General features: G+C 52.1%; 1 protein-coding gene across 1 annotated transcript; it reads left to right on the top strand.

The window, feature by feature from the left end:
- The first annotated feature begins 1,552 nt into the window (after positions 1-1,552).
- On the top strand, positions 1,553-16,730 carry CAVIN1 (caveolae associated protein 1). The gene is made up of 2 exons (XM_054281496.1): positions 1,553-2,288; positions 14,389-16,730. The coding sequence occupies exons 1-2, from the start codon at positions 1,869-1,871 to the stop codon at positions 15,052-15,054; spliced, it is 1,086 nt and encodes a 361-aa protein (XP_054137471.1). The 5' UTR covers positions 1,553-1,868; the 3' UTR covers positions 15,055-16,730.
- The last annotated feature ends 212 nt before the right edge of the window (positions 16,731-16,942 follow it).

Below are 16,942 nucleotides of genomic sequence, written 5' to 3'. Positions count from 1 at the left end.
AACATTTGCCAAAAGCCAATGATAAAACACACATTTTTCACACTGCTGAGGGCGCCCAGGGTGCAATCCTGTGATCCCAGAGCCACCAGACCCAGGGCAGTGGGGACAGCGAGCAGTCAGGGGGCAGGGACACAGCAGGGAAAGTGCTGACTGCTGTGGGCATTGTCAGTGAACAATGGCCCTCTGCATCCCTGGGATGTCGGGGTTGCCCAGTTGGATCATTCCTGGCAGGAGCCCAGTGGCAAAGGCTGAGAGCAGGCTGGGCCTGGCAGGAATGCTGAGGGTGAATGCCCCTTGTCAAAGCTGCCACCTTGCCAGTGTGCCCACAGCCTTCCCACATGGCAGCTCTGGCCGTGGGCACTTGCTTCCCTCATGCTGAGCCAACCCCAGAACCAGAGAAAGGTCTGGCCCAGGGTCACTCCCAAGATCTGAACTTTTCCTTCTCCACATTCCTGGCGTATTCAGCTGGCTTGTTGCAAGGCCTGGTGGCACCTCCCACGTGCCACCCTGTTTTGAATAGTTTAGGGTTTTTGCCACGAAATCCACGAGTAATTTGGGCTTTGTTTACAAGCAGTGTCCCACATTTAAAGTCTGGTGGCAGGACCTGCAGAGGGCTCGAGGATTGCAGAGGTGGGAGAGCTCCTTTAGGGGAGCCTGGTGTTTGCCAGGCAGTAGCAAAGTCTGAGAGCAGGAATGCTGAGGGTGAATGCCCCTTGTCAAAGCTGCCACCTTGCCAGTGTGCCCACAGCCTTCCCAAGTGGCAGCTCTGGCCGTGGGCACTTGGTTCCCTCTGAACTTTTCCTTCTCCACATTCCTGGTGTGTTCAGCTGAGTTGTTGCAAGGTCTGGTGGCACCTTCCATGTGTCTCTCTGTTTTGAATAATTTGGGGGTTTTTACCACTAAATCCACGAGTAATTCGGGCTTTGTTTACAAGCAGTGCCCTACATTTAAATTTGGCTTTTCTGGTGACAGGACCTGCAGAGGGCTCGAGGATTGCAGAGCTGGGAGAGCTCCTTTAGGGGGAGTGCCCAGCTGCCTAACAGGAGGGAATTATCCTTCTCTGAGTTAAATCTGTGTAGAGATTTTTAACTCAGAGAAGTTAAATCTCCACACAGATTGGAAATCTGTTGCACCCTGCATGTACCATGCATGTACATGGGAGGGGGCATTCCTAAGATATAGACTTGTATCTTCGATTCCTGTCCACTTTTCATGCTGTTACTACTGAATTCAAATTGTGGCATTTCTTTAAAATACTGAAATTCAGGCTTTCATAGTCCAGGAGAAAAACCCCAAACCTAAGTATTGGCAAAAGGTTTGAGCTTCCAGCTGAACTTCAGCATGTGCAGTTGTTTAAACCTTAAAAAAGTTGTTTAAAGCCTTCAGTGCACACAGCTGTGCCCAGATGACACTGCTTGCTTCCCACTCTCTTCCCAGCAGCTTCCCGAGCCGTTCACTAAAGGATTTTGTTTTTTCCTCCTGTTGCTTCAGCGCCTTTAGACTGAAAGTAAAGCAGAGGCGGCTGCAGTTCCAGAGCTTCGCATTCCTGGCTGAGCCGTGCTTGTGTTTGCATGCAGAGCCCTCGTCTCCCCTCCAACTATTTTAATCATTTCAAAAGGGTGGGTCAAGCAGGCATTTGGCAGCAGCTCCTTTTCTATAGCTGAGGTGGAGTCAGCCAATGACCTGCTGCAAGGCTGGAAAATTTTGCAGGGCAGTTCCACTGGCCGGCCGTGCGGGGCTGTGCCATTTGGATTTCAGCACAGCCTCCCGCTCGCTGCGCTCCCCATTCCTGGCTGCTCTCCCAGCGCGGAGTTCAGCCCAGCCTCGGGCTCAGCTTTCCCTGCTCTCTCCCTGCACTGACAGCCACCATGGAGGACACCACCTTGCAGATCATCGAGCCGCCCACCGTCTCGGAGACCTCGGAGGAGCAGGCGCCCGAGGAGCCCATCAAACCCGACCAGATCAACGGCGTGATGGTGCTGACCCTGCTGGACAAGATCATCGGGGCCGTGGATCAGATCCAGCTGACCCAAACGCAGCTGGAGGAGAGGCAGCAGGAGATGGATAGCGCCGTGACCAGCATCCAGGGAGAGCTGACCAAGCTGACCAAGGCACACACCACCACCAGCAACACCGTCAACAAGATGCTGGAGAAGGTGCGCAAGGTGAGCGTCAACGTGAAGACCGTCAGGCAGAACCTGGAGAAGCAAGCCGGGCAGATCAAGAAGCTGGAGGCCAACGAAGCAGAGCTCCTGAAGCGCAGGAACTTCAAAGTCATGATCTATCAGGTAAGGAAAGTGTTTAATGATGTCTTTCCATCCTGTTAGTGGGGTCCCGTCACGCTGCACGTTCTCCCAAACTCCCCAAATTTTCTGGCAGCCCAAGCTGAGGCGCGTCCCCCGTCACCTCTTTTGTGGTTTAACATTTGCTGCGTGTCCTAAGACGAAGTTTGACAGAGTTGTCCCATTTAACAGGAATTTTAATGCAGATAGGGATCAATCGTGAGTTCCCACCCCTAAGAACTCGCTGCAACGCGCCAGAATATCAAAATAACCTGATTTAACTGCTTAGCTCAATAAAGAGCAATAGTGCTCTGGGATCTAGAAGGGGGTGTTGGAAATCCATCTGCCAACATGCCTTCCACCAAGAGACACCATGTGTGTGGCTACGTGGAGACCGATGATATTTCAAATTTGTGACATGCATCTAGTAACAAGTGATAGTAACCCCAGCCTCGGGGTTGATCTGTCCAGCCAGGGCAGATAGAGCTGTCAGAGAAAATCCAGCCCAGCCCCCTGAGCTTGGCAGTGCTCGGGGTGGCCTTTGCTGAGGGCTTGTACAATTCCCATCTTCTTTCTTCTGCATCCTGCAAGCACTGAACCTCCTTGTTGTTTGGTCTCAATAACAGCTTTGGTTTGCTTGATGTTCACCCCTGCATTAAGTGTTGGAGTTTTCATTTAATATTAAACAAGGAGAGAGAAAGAGAGAGAAAGAGGAAGATGATTCTGTCAGGTTTCCTGCCTGGAGTTAGTTTTCTGCATCAGAGCAAACTCTCTATTGGGACAGGGGAGAAAAGTGAGTGAAACAGTTAATGCTGCAGTTGAAAGCTCTGGGTTAATAATAGCCAGTGCTAGGAACAAATGGAGAAGCTTCGAGTGCTGATCATGGGAAGAGAGAGAAAAAAAGCAGAATAAAAGGGAGAATGGTCCTTTCTGTGAGGTTTGAGGGCGAGTGGCTCATGACAGGCTCAGGGGTCAGACACGTACCTGTGGGACTTCTTGTTGTTTTATCACGACTGAAAGGCTGAAAGCCTGCTCAGATCATACAGGAAACACAACCAGCTATAGCCAGATATGTGTGTGTGGATTTATTACAAGCCCTTTGTATCAATCTATCAGTGGAAAAATAAAATAGAAGCCACGACCGCTGCGAAATGAGAGGAGTGGAGGGAATTGTTTAAACATAACATTCCATGTCAGTTACGGAAATAGGTAGGAAGTTGGCAGGGTTCAAGGTCCTTGGGAAGCATCCCAAACATCTGCAGGTTAGTGTTTCATGAGCAGTTTGTGTCGGTTTGCTGTGCCTTATTGATACTGAGCAGAGTTTCTTTAGGAATGTGAAAAAGCAATCCTGTTTCTAAAGGCTTGGGGCCTGTCCCTGCTGCTGTGGTGAGGACAGGGCAGCCTTGGAAAGAGTCCTTTGGACAAGGGTTGTGCCAGGAGCTTGAGGAATCATGGAGGTATTAGGGGAAGAAATGCTTTGGGATTTGGGATGATTTCCCAGCATGGAGTTTAGTGTGATTTGAATGTCACAGAGCACAGGTGAGGAGTTCTCCAGGGTTTGCACCATGTGAAATGGATCTGTTTGTGCCCTCATGGACGTGCTGGCACTTCCATGGGAGTGGAGCACACCCGGCCCTGGAGGGAAATCATGGGGTCCACCCTGGGGTTAACCGAGCCATTCACTGTGCTTCCAAACCGTGTCTACAGTTAAAACCAAATAATTACAAAATGACTCTCTAATTCTCTGTGTCACTCCTCCGACCCTCACCTACCAAAGTGTCTGTGGGGTATTTTACTGCTCATGTCATTAATTCTGCGGTGCTGAGCACATTATTGCTCCTCTCTGACTCAGGGAAAGCTGCTTTCCCAAGCTGGGGGTGACTCCTGTGTGTTTCCAGTTGCTGTGGCAAAAAGTCCAAAGATTTATTAGTCTTTTCTTTTGGAGAACAAGACATAAACTCATCCTTGGAGATGTAAAATTTCCATATTTTTTTACAGCAGCGTGAGAGATCCGAGCAGAGCAAGAGTCCTGCTCTAATAGGGCTCAATATTGCACAGTTCTGCAGCTGGATGAAGTAAAAGAGGTGAAGATAAATGAGCTTTTGGCTGGTTCTTGATGTTTGATTATTCTCTCAGCACTGAGTCCTGAGGTCTCAGCCATTGTGGAGGGATTATTTTGGGAGTGCAAATAAGAACTTTTGCACCTTGGAGGGAAGCCAGACTGCCTGTGAGAATTGTGTTATGCTCGCTGTAGATTAGGAGGGGATGAAAACCAAATTTTTATCAGGGAAAGTCTGACCTGTGGCATGATCCTGAGCGTATCTACTGGGGTGTTTTTAAAATTTGGGGGAGAAAATGCAGGGCTGGATATCACTCCCATGGCCTGGCTGAGGGGAGGTATTGAGCAGAACATTTACAGGCATCACTCTCACTCCCATCCACGTTTGTGTTTTCTCACTTGCTTAACCTCTTTGAGCTGATTTTGCCAGCAGCTGATCTGATTTCTCTGAATTATAGTTTTTGTACAGACTTAATATAGGGAATTAAATCAATTATTTAGAATAAAACTCCAAAATAACCATACCCCTCCAAATTGCCCCAACTTTCTCTTTTGAAAACTTGCTGAGCCAAAGCAGAGGTGACAGTTTTGACAGGCCAGTGTGTACACAGACATTCAGTGCAGAATTTACCTTCCTAAAAAGTCTGATGTCAGTGAGTGCCTGCGCTGCTCAGCAGAGCTCAGAGCTTCCTTTGTGCCTCTGTCCCAGCTCCTCTCTTTCAGAGAAATCAGGGCACCAAAAAATTCCGTGAGAGTGGTTGCTAATAAAAACAAACTAAAGTGACTTCATCCCAAATCTCCTGGTTTTGGGATCCTCAACATGGGGCTGGTTACTGCAGTTCATGGTTAAATAATGGATGTCCTGTGCAAGCAGCCACTGCTCTGAAACCAGACTTTGTGAGAGCTGGAGAGCAGCACGTGGCAGTTTATGTAAGCTTGGCATTTCCCTCCAAACTGTTTTTTTGACAATTAAACTTATTCCTGCAAATGCCAGAGGCCGATTTTGTTACAGCTGGACAAACCCCTGCAGCACTCGGCACGCACACCGAGTATTGAATTTCTAAATTGTGCTGGTCCTTTATTTTGAGGCTGGTGTGGGCTGAGCTCTGGGGATGTTTTTGTTGGGAAAAGCTGCAGTGTTTAATTGCAGTGTTTTTGTTGGGAAGGGCAGCTTTGTCTGAGGGGTGTGAGTGTGTGCTCCCCACGCTGCCCTCATGGGAGGCTCCCTTGGGGCTCATCTGCTCTTCTGGGGGTTTTGGTGGCTGCTCTGAGCTGTGTGAGATGTGAGTTTCCGTGGGAAGGGCTGTGCTGTTGGGTGGGACCTGGATGCCAGCCATGCAGTGTTGGGTGGGTAGGGCTGGGCAGGGAAATATAAATAGCCCAGCCTGGCTTTGTGCTGGTGTGGGCCTTATACGGATGGGAGACTGCACACGGAGAGAAGGAGGGGGAGATCTCAAACCCACTCATTATTGTGACAAATTCAGACCTGAGCTGCCTCAGTTTTGGGTCTGTGCTCCTCAAAAGAGTGTGGGAAAAGAGATGAGCTCAGGGAGCTGAGGAGCAGCACAGGGCAGGGACCCCAGGGCATACAAACCCACTGCCCCCGGGCTACAGCTTTTCTCCACTGCCCAAACAGAATGGCAGCTGCCCTGAGCCATGGTTTTGTTTCTAATTAATCATTCAGAAACTCATTCATGATGAGTCTAATGGCAGTGAAGCATTGACAAGAGCCAGGAAGAGCCACAGCCCTGAGGGACAGCCGTCCCTGCAGTTCAGTGCTGCCTGCCCAGCTCCAGAATTAAAAATAAATAGGAATTTCCAAAGCAATTTTGGTGACAACACTGGGATGGGCACAGCACCAGGTATCCAGGTGCTTTTCCTGCAAGACCAGCTGGTTCCACCTGGCTGAGGCTCTCTGTGCTGGAACATCCATCCCTCTTCCCAGTGGGAAGGGATTTGCATTGCAGCAGCCACTGTATTCATTTTCTGATAATACTTTACAATAAAAAGCAGGTTTCACTCTCACTGCAAATCCAGTCTAAAGCAGCTCCTGTCAGTGCTGCCTCCATTGCAGCACATGAACATCCTGATGTACCAAAATCTTGCACATTCTCTGCATATTATGGAACTATAAGAGATTCAATTTAATAATTCAGAGGAGACTGAGCCTTAAAAAAAGTCAGGATGTTAATAGCTCTGACTCTTGCGATTTCTTTTAGTGCAGATTACCAGTCTACCAGCAGACAGCTCTGGAGCATGGATTTCTCTGTTGCAATCTAGTATCAACAGCATTAATATTTAATTGCTCAGCTATTATTTATAAGCAGTTGGTGCCAGAAGTTTTTGCTTTGCTAAAATCCTTTCACCTTTATAGTTCCAGGCTGAGCTGTGCAGCCACAAATTGTCTCAGAGCAAAGGGCCAGAGGCTGCCCAGCTTTTGGGATAGGGTTAGATTGGATGAGTAGTGGCTCATGAGAACAAACCCAAGGTAATATCCCTCCTATCACCAATTCCTCCCTCAGGCCTCTCATGTGCACAACCCATAAGGCAATGATTTATAAACTATTCAGCAACAGGCTTAGCCCTCTTTTATCCCATTTGGAATTGTCCTCTTGATTCTGCAAGATCTCCTGTGAGTCACAGGGCACCTGAAGAATTGTGGGTGCACTGTCCAGCTGTGAGATGGACAAAGAGCAGAAACAAAATGTGCAGTATCAGTAAAGGAAAATCAAATATTTGGAATAAAAAGTCTCAGGATGTTTAGTCTCCAGCTTTATGTGAGGATGCAGATGTCAGTGTCTGCAAAGGATCTGTAATACAAACCCCATCTTTGCTGCTTTGCTGTTCAGGAGCAGCTCCGGAGTCATCAATCAGCTCAGGCAGATTTATCCTGGAGGAGCAGATCTGAGAGCAAAGCCAGTGGTACAAACAGACTGATAATGGCACCAAAAAATGTTAATGCTGTCAGAGGGGAAAAAAAGCTCCTTTTCACTCTCAATCTATTTACTTCTCTGTTTCCTACAGCTCTCCCTCTCTTCTGACTCACTAAAGGCAAAAGCATTTTTCCAAGCACAGCCTCCTCCTCTCGCCACCCTCCCTCCCTTCCTTTGCACCAGCTCTGGTGCCTGTCCCAAGTGGCTGTTTCTCACAGCTCATGAGGCACATCCAGCTTTTCAGACACAGCTTGCAGGACACAGGGTAACTGGATGTGCCGGATAAGTGCCAGGCAGATTGCACAACACCCAGAATTACAGAGGCTGGGAGGACTCAGCTAGGCAGGGAGATGCTACTAGAGAATGAATTATTTATCCCTCTAACATTTACGTAATCCCAACCTGATCTGCTTTCTCCCCTCATATTTTAGACCTTTTTATCTCAGCAGTATTCCTTGGTGACTTCCTACTGCAGGACTCAAAAGTCTCGTCTCTAAGGCTTGAGACTTCTCTTTTCATGAACCTCTTGGCACTATTGGACACAAACTTTGCCCAACCCTTGGAAGCCAAGAGTCAAGGCCATGCCTGACTTTGCTGTGTCACTGGGTGCAGAGATCTGGGAGCTGCTGGCAATTATCTGGCTCTGCTCTGGGGTAAGGTCAGTACGTGACAAAAGCAGCGGATAGAGTTCTGGAGCTGCACCCGCCTGCTTCAATCTCTGCAGCCTCTGCACTTCAATCTATAAACACAGGGCTTTAAAATCACCACTCTGGTGGTGTTCACAGGGGTCCCAGGATGAGGGAAGAGATGAGGATCTTGGGTCCATGTTTCAGAAGGCTGATTTATTATTTTACGATATATATTATATTAAAAGAAAATGGTATGTTGTAACGATACTAAAAGAATAGAAGAAAGGATTTCATCAGAAGGCTTGAAAGGAAAGGAATAGAATAATAATAAAATCTTATTATTATTCTAGAGAGTCTGAGACAGCTGGACTGTGATTGGCCATTAATTAAAACCAACCACATGAGACCAATCACAGATGCACCTGTTGCATTCCACAGCAGCAGATAATCATTGTTTAAATTTCATTTCTGAGGCCTCTTAGCTTCTCAGGAGAAAAAATCCTAGCAAAAGGATTTTTCATGAAATATGTCCATGACACACCACCCTTTTTTGCATGATCTTACACTTACAAACAAACTCTGAGTTCAGCTACACCACAGCAAAGGGAGACATGTCCCCAATAGGTGACACTGAAGCCCTGTGATCCTGAGCAGAGTCTGGCCCTGTGGCAGAGCATCCTGTGTCTCCTGGGACCTTCTGAACCAGAGACAGACACTCTTCCACTCACAGACCTTTGCTGACTCTCTTTTCTGTCAAATTCTGCTTCCTGCCTTCTCCCTTGACTAAAACACACCCCTGTGCCTTTTCTCTCGGCCTGTTCTCTGCTAACCCGGATCACTGTTGTTCTCAATCAGATTCCTGGAAGGAACAGGTAAGTGTTTCCATTGTGCTCCCTTTCCCCGGCCATTGAAACGCAGTTTTCCTCATCTTAGCCCGAGAAGATGCCCCGGGTATGCCTTGAGTCTTCGCCAGGGACTGCCCTGTGAGCCCAGCCCGTGGAGACAGGCCCAGGGCAGCAGAAGACACAGGAGGAGGCAGCAGTTTAGGGCTTCATCAGCAGGAAGATCACTCCCTGAAGATCACTCTGAACCTCCTCTGAAGCTCTGGGAGCTGCTGATTCTCAGCCTTTGCTTCTCTCCTGCTTGGGGCTGCCTGGGGCTGTCAGACCTCCAAGGCTGATGCTGCTCTGACTAATGTGCTTGCTGCATGAGCGTGGGTGTGAGGAGCTGGGATTTTCCCTCAGGAGGAGCTGCTGTGTGGCTTGCATGAAACAGGGCAGGTGGCCAGGGGCAGCTGGCTCTGCTGTGACTGGGCAAATCCCACCTGTTCTCCCTGTGAAACGCAGCCCTGGAACCTCCTCAGGCTTCTTGTGAGCATTAGATTGTGATTGTGATGTGGTTTGAAGTTGTTGTTTTAAACAGGTAAAACAGGTAGAGGGCACAAACTGTGACATAAAACTTCCATAAAACTTCCAGGCAGCCCCTGCAGCATCTCCCATTTCTGTCTGGCCACCTTGCTCAGACTCAGGTCCTCCCCACGCTGCAGTGATGACTTTAAATGTTGTTCATGTAACATTTATTCCACAGAGGCCACAGTGGCCTCTTGCCTTCCTGTCATTGTGCAGCTGCTGGATAAAACACCCCAAGCTCCAGCTGCCCTTTGGGGGTTCACCCAGCAGCACTGTCCAGTGGGAATGGCCACAGGAATATTCCAAGAGCCAGGTGAGGGTGAACCAAGTCTAGGAATTGTGGTTTCTGCTCAAAGCTGCCAGGGAGAACTCCTTTTTAAGGAGAATGTCAGATGTAAGAAAAGCCTCCTTTTTTTGTGATCTAGCAAACTAGCAATTTCAAGTCTCCACAGAAAAGGTCTGTTCCACTGGGAAGGAAAGCACAGCCCCTCTGTGCAGGCTATCTGGACACTCCTGAGCCCTGCTGTGTTCAGGGTGCTTCTCAGGCATGCTGTTGTTACTCAGGAATAGCTGAATCCTCCTTCCCATGACACTGCTGGAAGGTCAGCACAAAGCAGTGTCCTCTGGGGCCTGGCACAGCAGAGCAGTTATCATGGAAACGGGAGCAGAGCTTGTTCTCTGGCACAGTCTGACCTGACCTGCAGGGCTGTTTGCTGCCCAAGCTCCTCCTGATCCTCCCCCAGGCTCCCCGAGGCCAGGCCCAGGCTGTGCTGCCCGGGGTGGGTGCAGGAGGGGCTGCAGCTCACAAAGTGTTGGGATCAGCCTGATTTGGTCATAGCGGAGCCCAGGAATGCGAGCTGGTCGTTTTCTGCATGTTACTGCTGCAAACATCAACCAAACTCTCTGTTTGTGCTGTTGCAGTTGTGCAAAAATAACGGAGTGAAATGAATTGCAGATGTGATTTGCATGTGCATGTGAGAACCTTCCATTAAAACCTTCCAACTGGAGAGCAGAGTGCCTGGGAGTGCTGGGACTCGGTTCCTTACACACTGACTGGGAATGCAGCTCAGCTCTGCGTCTCCTTGGCCTTTTTATAGGCCAGGGGAAGTGTTTACGTGTGTTGTAGCAACCAGGCTGGTGTCCATGGCCGTGGGCTGCGGGTGACTCACTGCCAGGGAACTCGAAAACAATGTCAGATAAAAGCAAAGCCCACTCAGAGGAGAGGCTGCTGAGGATCCGACAGCTCGGGGCTGTTTGAAGTAGGAGGACACAGAGCAGCTGGCAGCCAGCTGCCCTTGGGGCCCCTCTGGGTGCCCACAAACTCCACAGATGGACAGGCCCAGTGCCAGGGAGCTTCCCAAAGCACAGCTCACCCAGGAGCTCTGAGCTGCAGGGATAATGCAGGCTCCATGTCCCTGTCCTGCTGCTCTGCACTGTACACGGAGTTTGCTGCTGCTGGTAACAAAATCTGCTGAAAAATGTTGTTTACTCGCTGTCCTTGTGCCAGTTGGATGCGAGCAGAGAGGACAGAACTGGTTTGGGACTCTGTTGATTGGGAGCCAGGTTTTGAACACCCCAACAGGCTGGGATGCCAAGACCCAGGATTTCGGACTCGCCCACTTCAGGATCGGTGTTTTCTGAGTAAAAATAGAATGCCTGGTGTTAAAAATGTGGCTCAACTGGATGAGTCATGAGTAAAATGAAGTGCAGAGAGCATAGTGCCTTGCTTGGACAGAGCAGGGATTTGTGCAGCAGCCGGCCATGGGCCTGGGATGGTTCCTGATTGTTTCAGTCATGTCCCATTATCCTCCACGCCTGTTGTCTGCAGGCACGTCCTGCCCACACCAAGCAGTTCCACTTCTCCTTCTCCACTGGAGAAACCTTCTGGGCAGGTTCTTGGTGGGTTTTGAGCAGTGCCTGGGTGCAGGGGGCAGGTACATGCAGGGGATGCTCAGCAGAACGGGCTGGTCCTCATTAGGATGTGCCAGAGCTGTGGATGTTGTCACAGCAGCTGTGCTGTGCCTGAACCCACAGCGATGCTCCCTGAATGCAGGTGAGCTTGGACTCTGGGGACTGTCCCTTAGCACACTGCTGAAAACCCTCCAGTGGTCCCCCAGCTGGTTAAATACTGGTCAGACCAGCAATCAGTGAGGAAGAGGTGGGCTGAGGGTGGGAAATGCAGGAATTATACCTAGGAGAGAGAGAGAAACCAGGAGCAGGACATGAAGGGTTTCCCAAACACAGCTGGAGAAAAGCTCTTGGAAACAATCCCAAGGGAGGAGGCTGGGATCCTCACTATGGGAAGGGCTGTGCTCCCTCTGTGCCTCCTGACAGAGGCACCAGCAAAGCTGTGAGCACTGCCAGGCTGGGGCTGAGCTCTGGGGATGGAGCAGGGCTGGCAGAGTGGGAGAAGGGAGAGTTGCTGCTCTCCAGGTGAGCTGCAGGATTTGGGAGAGCTGCAGGCACCCCAAGAGGGGTTGTTGCTCCCACTGTGCCAGGTACCCAAAGCTGCTGCTGGCCATGTCTTTGTGGCTGTGAGGGAAGAGCTGCAGGATGCTGCTGAGGCTGGATGGGAGCATTGCTGGCCCATCCTACCCCATCCCATCCCATCCCATCCCATCCCATCCCATCCCATCCCGTCCCGTCCCGTCCCGTCCCGTCCCATCCCATCAGAAAATTCAGTCAAGAGCTGGATATGCTGGTGTAGCACAAGGAAAGGTGAGGAAAGGTTGTTATTTATGGAGGTTTGAGGTGTGTTTCTTGCTGCAAACACATATTCTGGAGCTCACAAGGGGCTGATAGGATCAGGCTTTGCAGGATATGGCCCATTTCCAGGGACAGCTGTGCCAGGCAAGAGGGGGATGCCTTTGTTCTGGCTCATTGTGTTGCCTCAGAGGGAAGGAAGTGGCTGGAGTTCCTGATGTTCTGCTGGCTGGGCAGGGTCCCTGGAATTTTCTGGGATTGCTCTGGCAGGTGTTGTTGTGGAGAACAGGATCCCTGCCTTCCCCCTGATGTGGGTTTGCCCCGGGCTGACCTGGCTCTCTGGAGAGTGTGTGTATTGTTTTCTGCTGAAGTGGCTCATCAAATGAAGAAAACACATGTTGGCCACTTCACCTTCATCTCCACAAAGTGTATGAGACCTGACCTGTGATCTGGAGGGTGAAGAGCTTCACCCAGCACCTGAAAACCCAGAATGAAAGCTCTGTGCTTTCACACAGACACTGCAGCCCGTGCCATCCTCACTGAGCCCAGTGCCCCATGGAGCTGGCTTTCCACTGCTCACAAAAGTTTCTCCAGATGCCCTTGTGCTTCCAGAACTTCATCTGGCCCAAGGAGCAGTACCTGTGCTTGGGAAAAAGATGAGAAAGCAGCTGAAAGCATCTGGATTTCATGCAGGTGAAGCTGTGCTGGAGTAATGTATTTGATGAGTTGTGTCACATCTCCAGGGGTGGAAGGGAAGGCAGGGCTGGGGACAGCACAGAGGGCTGGGGACAGCACCCATGCCTGCAGGGAGGGCATCTCCAGGAGCTCAGGCTAGAGGCACAGAGTGGCAGTGACCCTGGTGAGGCAGGGCAGTGGTGTGCACAGGGACAGTGCTCAGGGTGAGGGTGTGCACACACCCCATCCCTTCCTGCTCTGAGCAGGGACCAGGATGTTCTGTCCCACAACAGCACCAGGAACACCCCTCCTCATGCCTGGGGAATGGCCATTCCCCTGTCCTGGCTCTTGGCACCTTTGTGCAGCTGCTGTGACATGCAGAGCATGGGAGGTGCCACAGCAAAGTCACCCTGGGCACGTCCCCAAGCCGGGGGCAGGCAAATCCCTGCTGGTGTTCCAGGGTTTGCCATGCACTTCAAGCACTTGGGGTGCACCAGGGGCTGCCCCTTGATTTCCAGTGCAGGGCTGGAATGCCATCCTTGCTCTGCTCTGCTTCTGCCTTCCCAGGGCTCAGGATGGCACCTGGCTGTCCTGCTGGCCAGGCTCTTCTCCAAACCTCAGCAAATCCAGCAGCTCAGCATGCTGAGTGCCCGTTCCACACATTGCCCTTTGGCTGCTGCTGGATTCCTGACAGGCTGGTCCTGGCAGCTCCCACCTCTCCCACCCAGCTCTGTAGATTAGAACTGACTGCTTGGGCAATAAATTTCCGAGCGTGAGCTGCAGCCCTGCAGCTGTGAGGCTCTGGACAGTGATGGGCTATTTCCAGCCTGTCCTGGGAACAGAGAGGTGAATCACTGCTATGTGCTGCTCAGATGAAAACCAATCCCACTCCAGACTTGTGCCCCTCTCCCAGGCACATGCTTGTCCTCTGCCACTGGGATCAGGAACTTGGCTGGCTCAGGCTCGTGGAGAAGCTGAATGAATCCAAGTCAAGCTGTGTCTGCTTGCAGACCCGGCTGTGTGAGTTGGGACCACTGGCTCCACTATCTCCAGATATGGACTTGGGCAAATTCTCTAACTTATTCCCCAGTGGAGAAATAGGAAAAACAGGGCAGCCTGCTGCATCCCAAGAGATTCCCAGCCCCACATCTGGATCCTGAGGCCTTGGGAAAGTCTGAGTGCAGCCTAGGGGCAGCCAGGAGAGAGTGTGCATGCTGGTGCTGTGGCCAGACTCTCAGCTCTGGCTGTGCCTGGGGTCACTGCTGGACCTGGCCAGGCTGGAGACCTGAAGAGCACTGTCCTGCAGCCAGGAGTGAGGGGCTGTAATGGCCAGGTGCAGCATAAAGATGAAACTGGAGGGCACAAGACTGTGACACAGACAGAGGAAGAAGGGAAAAGGCTCCAGTTTCAGTGCTGGGCTGCCTTTCCTGTACTTCTGGCATCACAGATGAGTTTGGAGCCAGCCTAGGGTGAGCAGAGCTGGTGCCCGAGTCCTGGTACATGCAGGACACTCCTAAGCAGATCCTCCTCACAATGACTTTATCAGCTGCAGTCTGATCCGGGGGAGGATAAGCCCGGCCTGAGTACCTGGGTGTGTTTAGCTGGGTGGAGGCCGATGTGTGGGAGGAAGGGAGGACGGGCTGGCTCCGGGGCTGCCGGTGTCTGTGTGTCTCACTGGCTCCGCTCTGTGTCTTGCAGGATGAAGTGAAGCTCCCATCTAAACTGAGCATCAGCAAGTCCCTAAAGGAAGGAGAAAAGGTGGAGAAGGAAGGTGAGGGTGAGGAGGTCCCTGTGGGTGAGGACCACGCGGAGGAGGACCACATCCAGCTCTCCTCGGATGAGGAGGTGGAGATTGAGGAGATTATCGAAGAGTCGCGGGCAGAACGCATCAAAAGGAGCGGCATGAAAAGGGTGGATGACTTCAAGAAGGCATTCTCAAAGGAGAAGATGGAAAAGACTAAGCTAAAGACCAAGGAAAACCTGGAGAAGACCCGCCACAACTTGGAGAAGACCCGCCACAACCTGGAGAAGAGGATGAACAAACTGGGCACTAAAATTGTGACTAACGAAAGGAGGGAGAAGATGAAGAGCTCTCGGGACAAACTGAGGAAGTCTTTCACCCCTGACCACACCATCTACGCCAGGTCCAAGACAGCCGTCTACAAAGTGCCACCCTTCACTTTCCACGTCAAGAAAATCAGAGAGGGTGAGGTGGAGGTGAAAGCCACAGAGCTGGTGGAGGTTGGTGGAGAGGAAGGAGAAAATTCAGACCTGATGCGTGGGGAGAGCCCCGACGTGCACACCCTGCTGGAGATCACGGAGGAGACCGACGCGGTACTGGTGGACAAGAGTGACAGCGAGTAGGACAGGCTGCAGAGCACGAGGGCTGTGGATGACAGCCGAACACAATATCACTCACATTTCGAGCTCTCCCTGCCCTGGAGCCCCAGGGAAGTGTACACAATGCATCCTCCTTACCCTGCAGAGCCGATGCCGATCCCCTGCCCGCTTTGTACAAGGTGTATTTTATATTTTAGTTTTAGCACATAAACATTAGCAACACGGAACTGTTTTTCTTACACTACTAAATCACCCTCAGAGACCATTCCTGCTGCAGCCTTCTTGCCTCACACCTGAAGATGTGCTTTGAGTGACAGGGCCCTGACCCAGCTGGAGAGTGCTGATCCCAAGAAGCCGCACAGCTGAAAGTTCAAGAGTCCTCCATAAGAAAAACCTGGTGTCAAGAAAGCTTCCTGCAATAGCCCACCAGCCCACATCACCTACCCCCAATGCCAGGCTCTGCAGCCACCCCACAGGCAAGAAGACTCCCAGCACCAAACCCGGCTGCTCCTTCGGGGGACCAGAGGAACTGGGATGCAGCTGGCGCACGGGAGGGAAGAGCTGAGCAAATCCTCTCGTTGGGCAGCACGGGGCAAAGCTGAGCTGGCCTGGGGCAGGTGGGGCTGCTCCTCTCTGCCCTCCCAAGGACTGGGTGGCCTTTGCACGAAGCCGCCCTGCAGCTGGGGTGTCACACAGCTGGGGCTCACTGCTCCTCCCCGCTCTGCCCTGGGGCTGTGGCAGGAACAGAGCAAGCTGCAGGCTTCCTACACAGGTTAGGGATCTGCCAGAGATCCAGGAGGAGTCCCAGGGCAGGCAGCAGCATGCTGGATCTGCTCCCTCCACACCCACAGAGGTGCTGGCAGCAGGCAGTGGGGCCCACGCTTGCTGCCCTGGGAGAGGGGGACACCCAGGCAGCGATGCTGGAGCAGCCACCACAGCTAGGGACTTGTTTCCAGAGGGATTTGGGATGCACTGCTGCAATGGGAGGCTCTAGACCATCGGAAAGAGGCCTTGACACCTGCCCAGCACCGGACCTGGAGCATTTCTGAGCATCTGCTTTCTGCAGGTGTCCTGGCACAGCTCAGGCTCATGCCCATGTCCACGTCCTGTGCCTTCCTCCCTGTGTCCTGCTTTCCTCAGCTTCACTCCAGGCCCTGGGTGAGGCAGCAGGAGGGCAGCACAGGGTGCCTCGGGGGCTCTGCCTGGCTCAGCCCAGCTTGCCTCTTACATACTCAGCCCCGCTGCAAGCCCCAGCCTCGCATTCCCCATCCTGCTCCCCCAGCACGAGGCTGCTGCTGCTCACATAACCCAATATATAAACTTGCTTTACTTTTAAAGAATTATTTTCCTTCAAGCAGTGCTGTCCCAGCCGCGGGGTTCTGCCCCAGCTTCCCTCCCCACAGGAGGTGGGAGCGGTCGGTTCCGTGTGCCGGCTGCAGGCAGCCCTGATGAGACACCGGCGGCCCCGAGGCTCCCGGTGTGGGAGGCACCGGGCACCGGCTCTCGGCTGCTGGTGCTTCCCAGCCCCGTGTGAGCCCACAGCTGCCCTCACAGAATCTCCTGCGGGCCCACAGGCCGTTTTTCCACGCGGGTTTTCTCTGAGCTGCGGGGCCAGGGCGGCAGAAGCCCTCGGGTGATCCTCGCCTGTCCCTGGCTGTGCCCAGGCAGCAGCGCAACAATAAAGTCTCTTTTGTAAACCACCAGTGTGAGGCCTGTCCGTGGCATCGGGTGTTGGGGAGGGGCTGATCCCCACAGCGCTGCAGTGGGGGCTGACACGCTGAGCCCCACAGGGATCCATCCCCACAGCCTCACAGGTTCCATCCTCATAGCCACACAGGGGCTGATCCCCACAGCGCTGCAGTGGGGGCTGACACGCTGAGCCCCACAGGGATCCATCCCCACAGCCCTGCTG

Source organism: Melozone crissalis, unplaced genomic scaffold (assembly GCF_028551555.1).
Source record: "Melozone crissalis strain CALT ecotype California unplaced genomic scaffold, PUWL_Pcris_2 ptg000032l_1, whole genome shotgun sequence".
Taxonomy (NCBI): domain Eukaryota; kingdom Metazoa; phylum Chordata; class Aves; order Passeriformes; family Passerellidae; genus Melozone; species Melozone crissalis.
The sequence above is the reverse complement of the archived record's forward strand: the minus strand, read 5'-3'. Positions and strand labels throughout refer to the sequence as shown.

Excerpts from the sequence above, each read along its gene's own strand:
- CAVIN1 (XM_054281496.1), top strand. The coding sequence starts at position 1,869 with ATGGAGGACACCACCTTGCAGATCATCGAGCCGCCCACCGTCTCGGAG. Across the intron at positions 2,289-14,388 it reads TCAAAGTCATGATCTATCAG|GATGAAGTGAAGCTCCCATC; the intron begins GTAAGGAAAGTG and ends TGTGTCTTGCAG.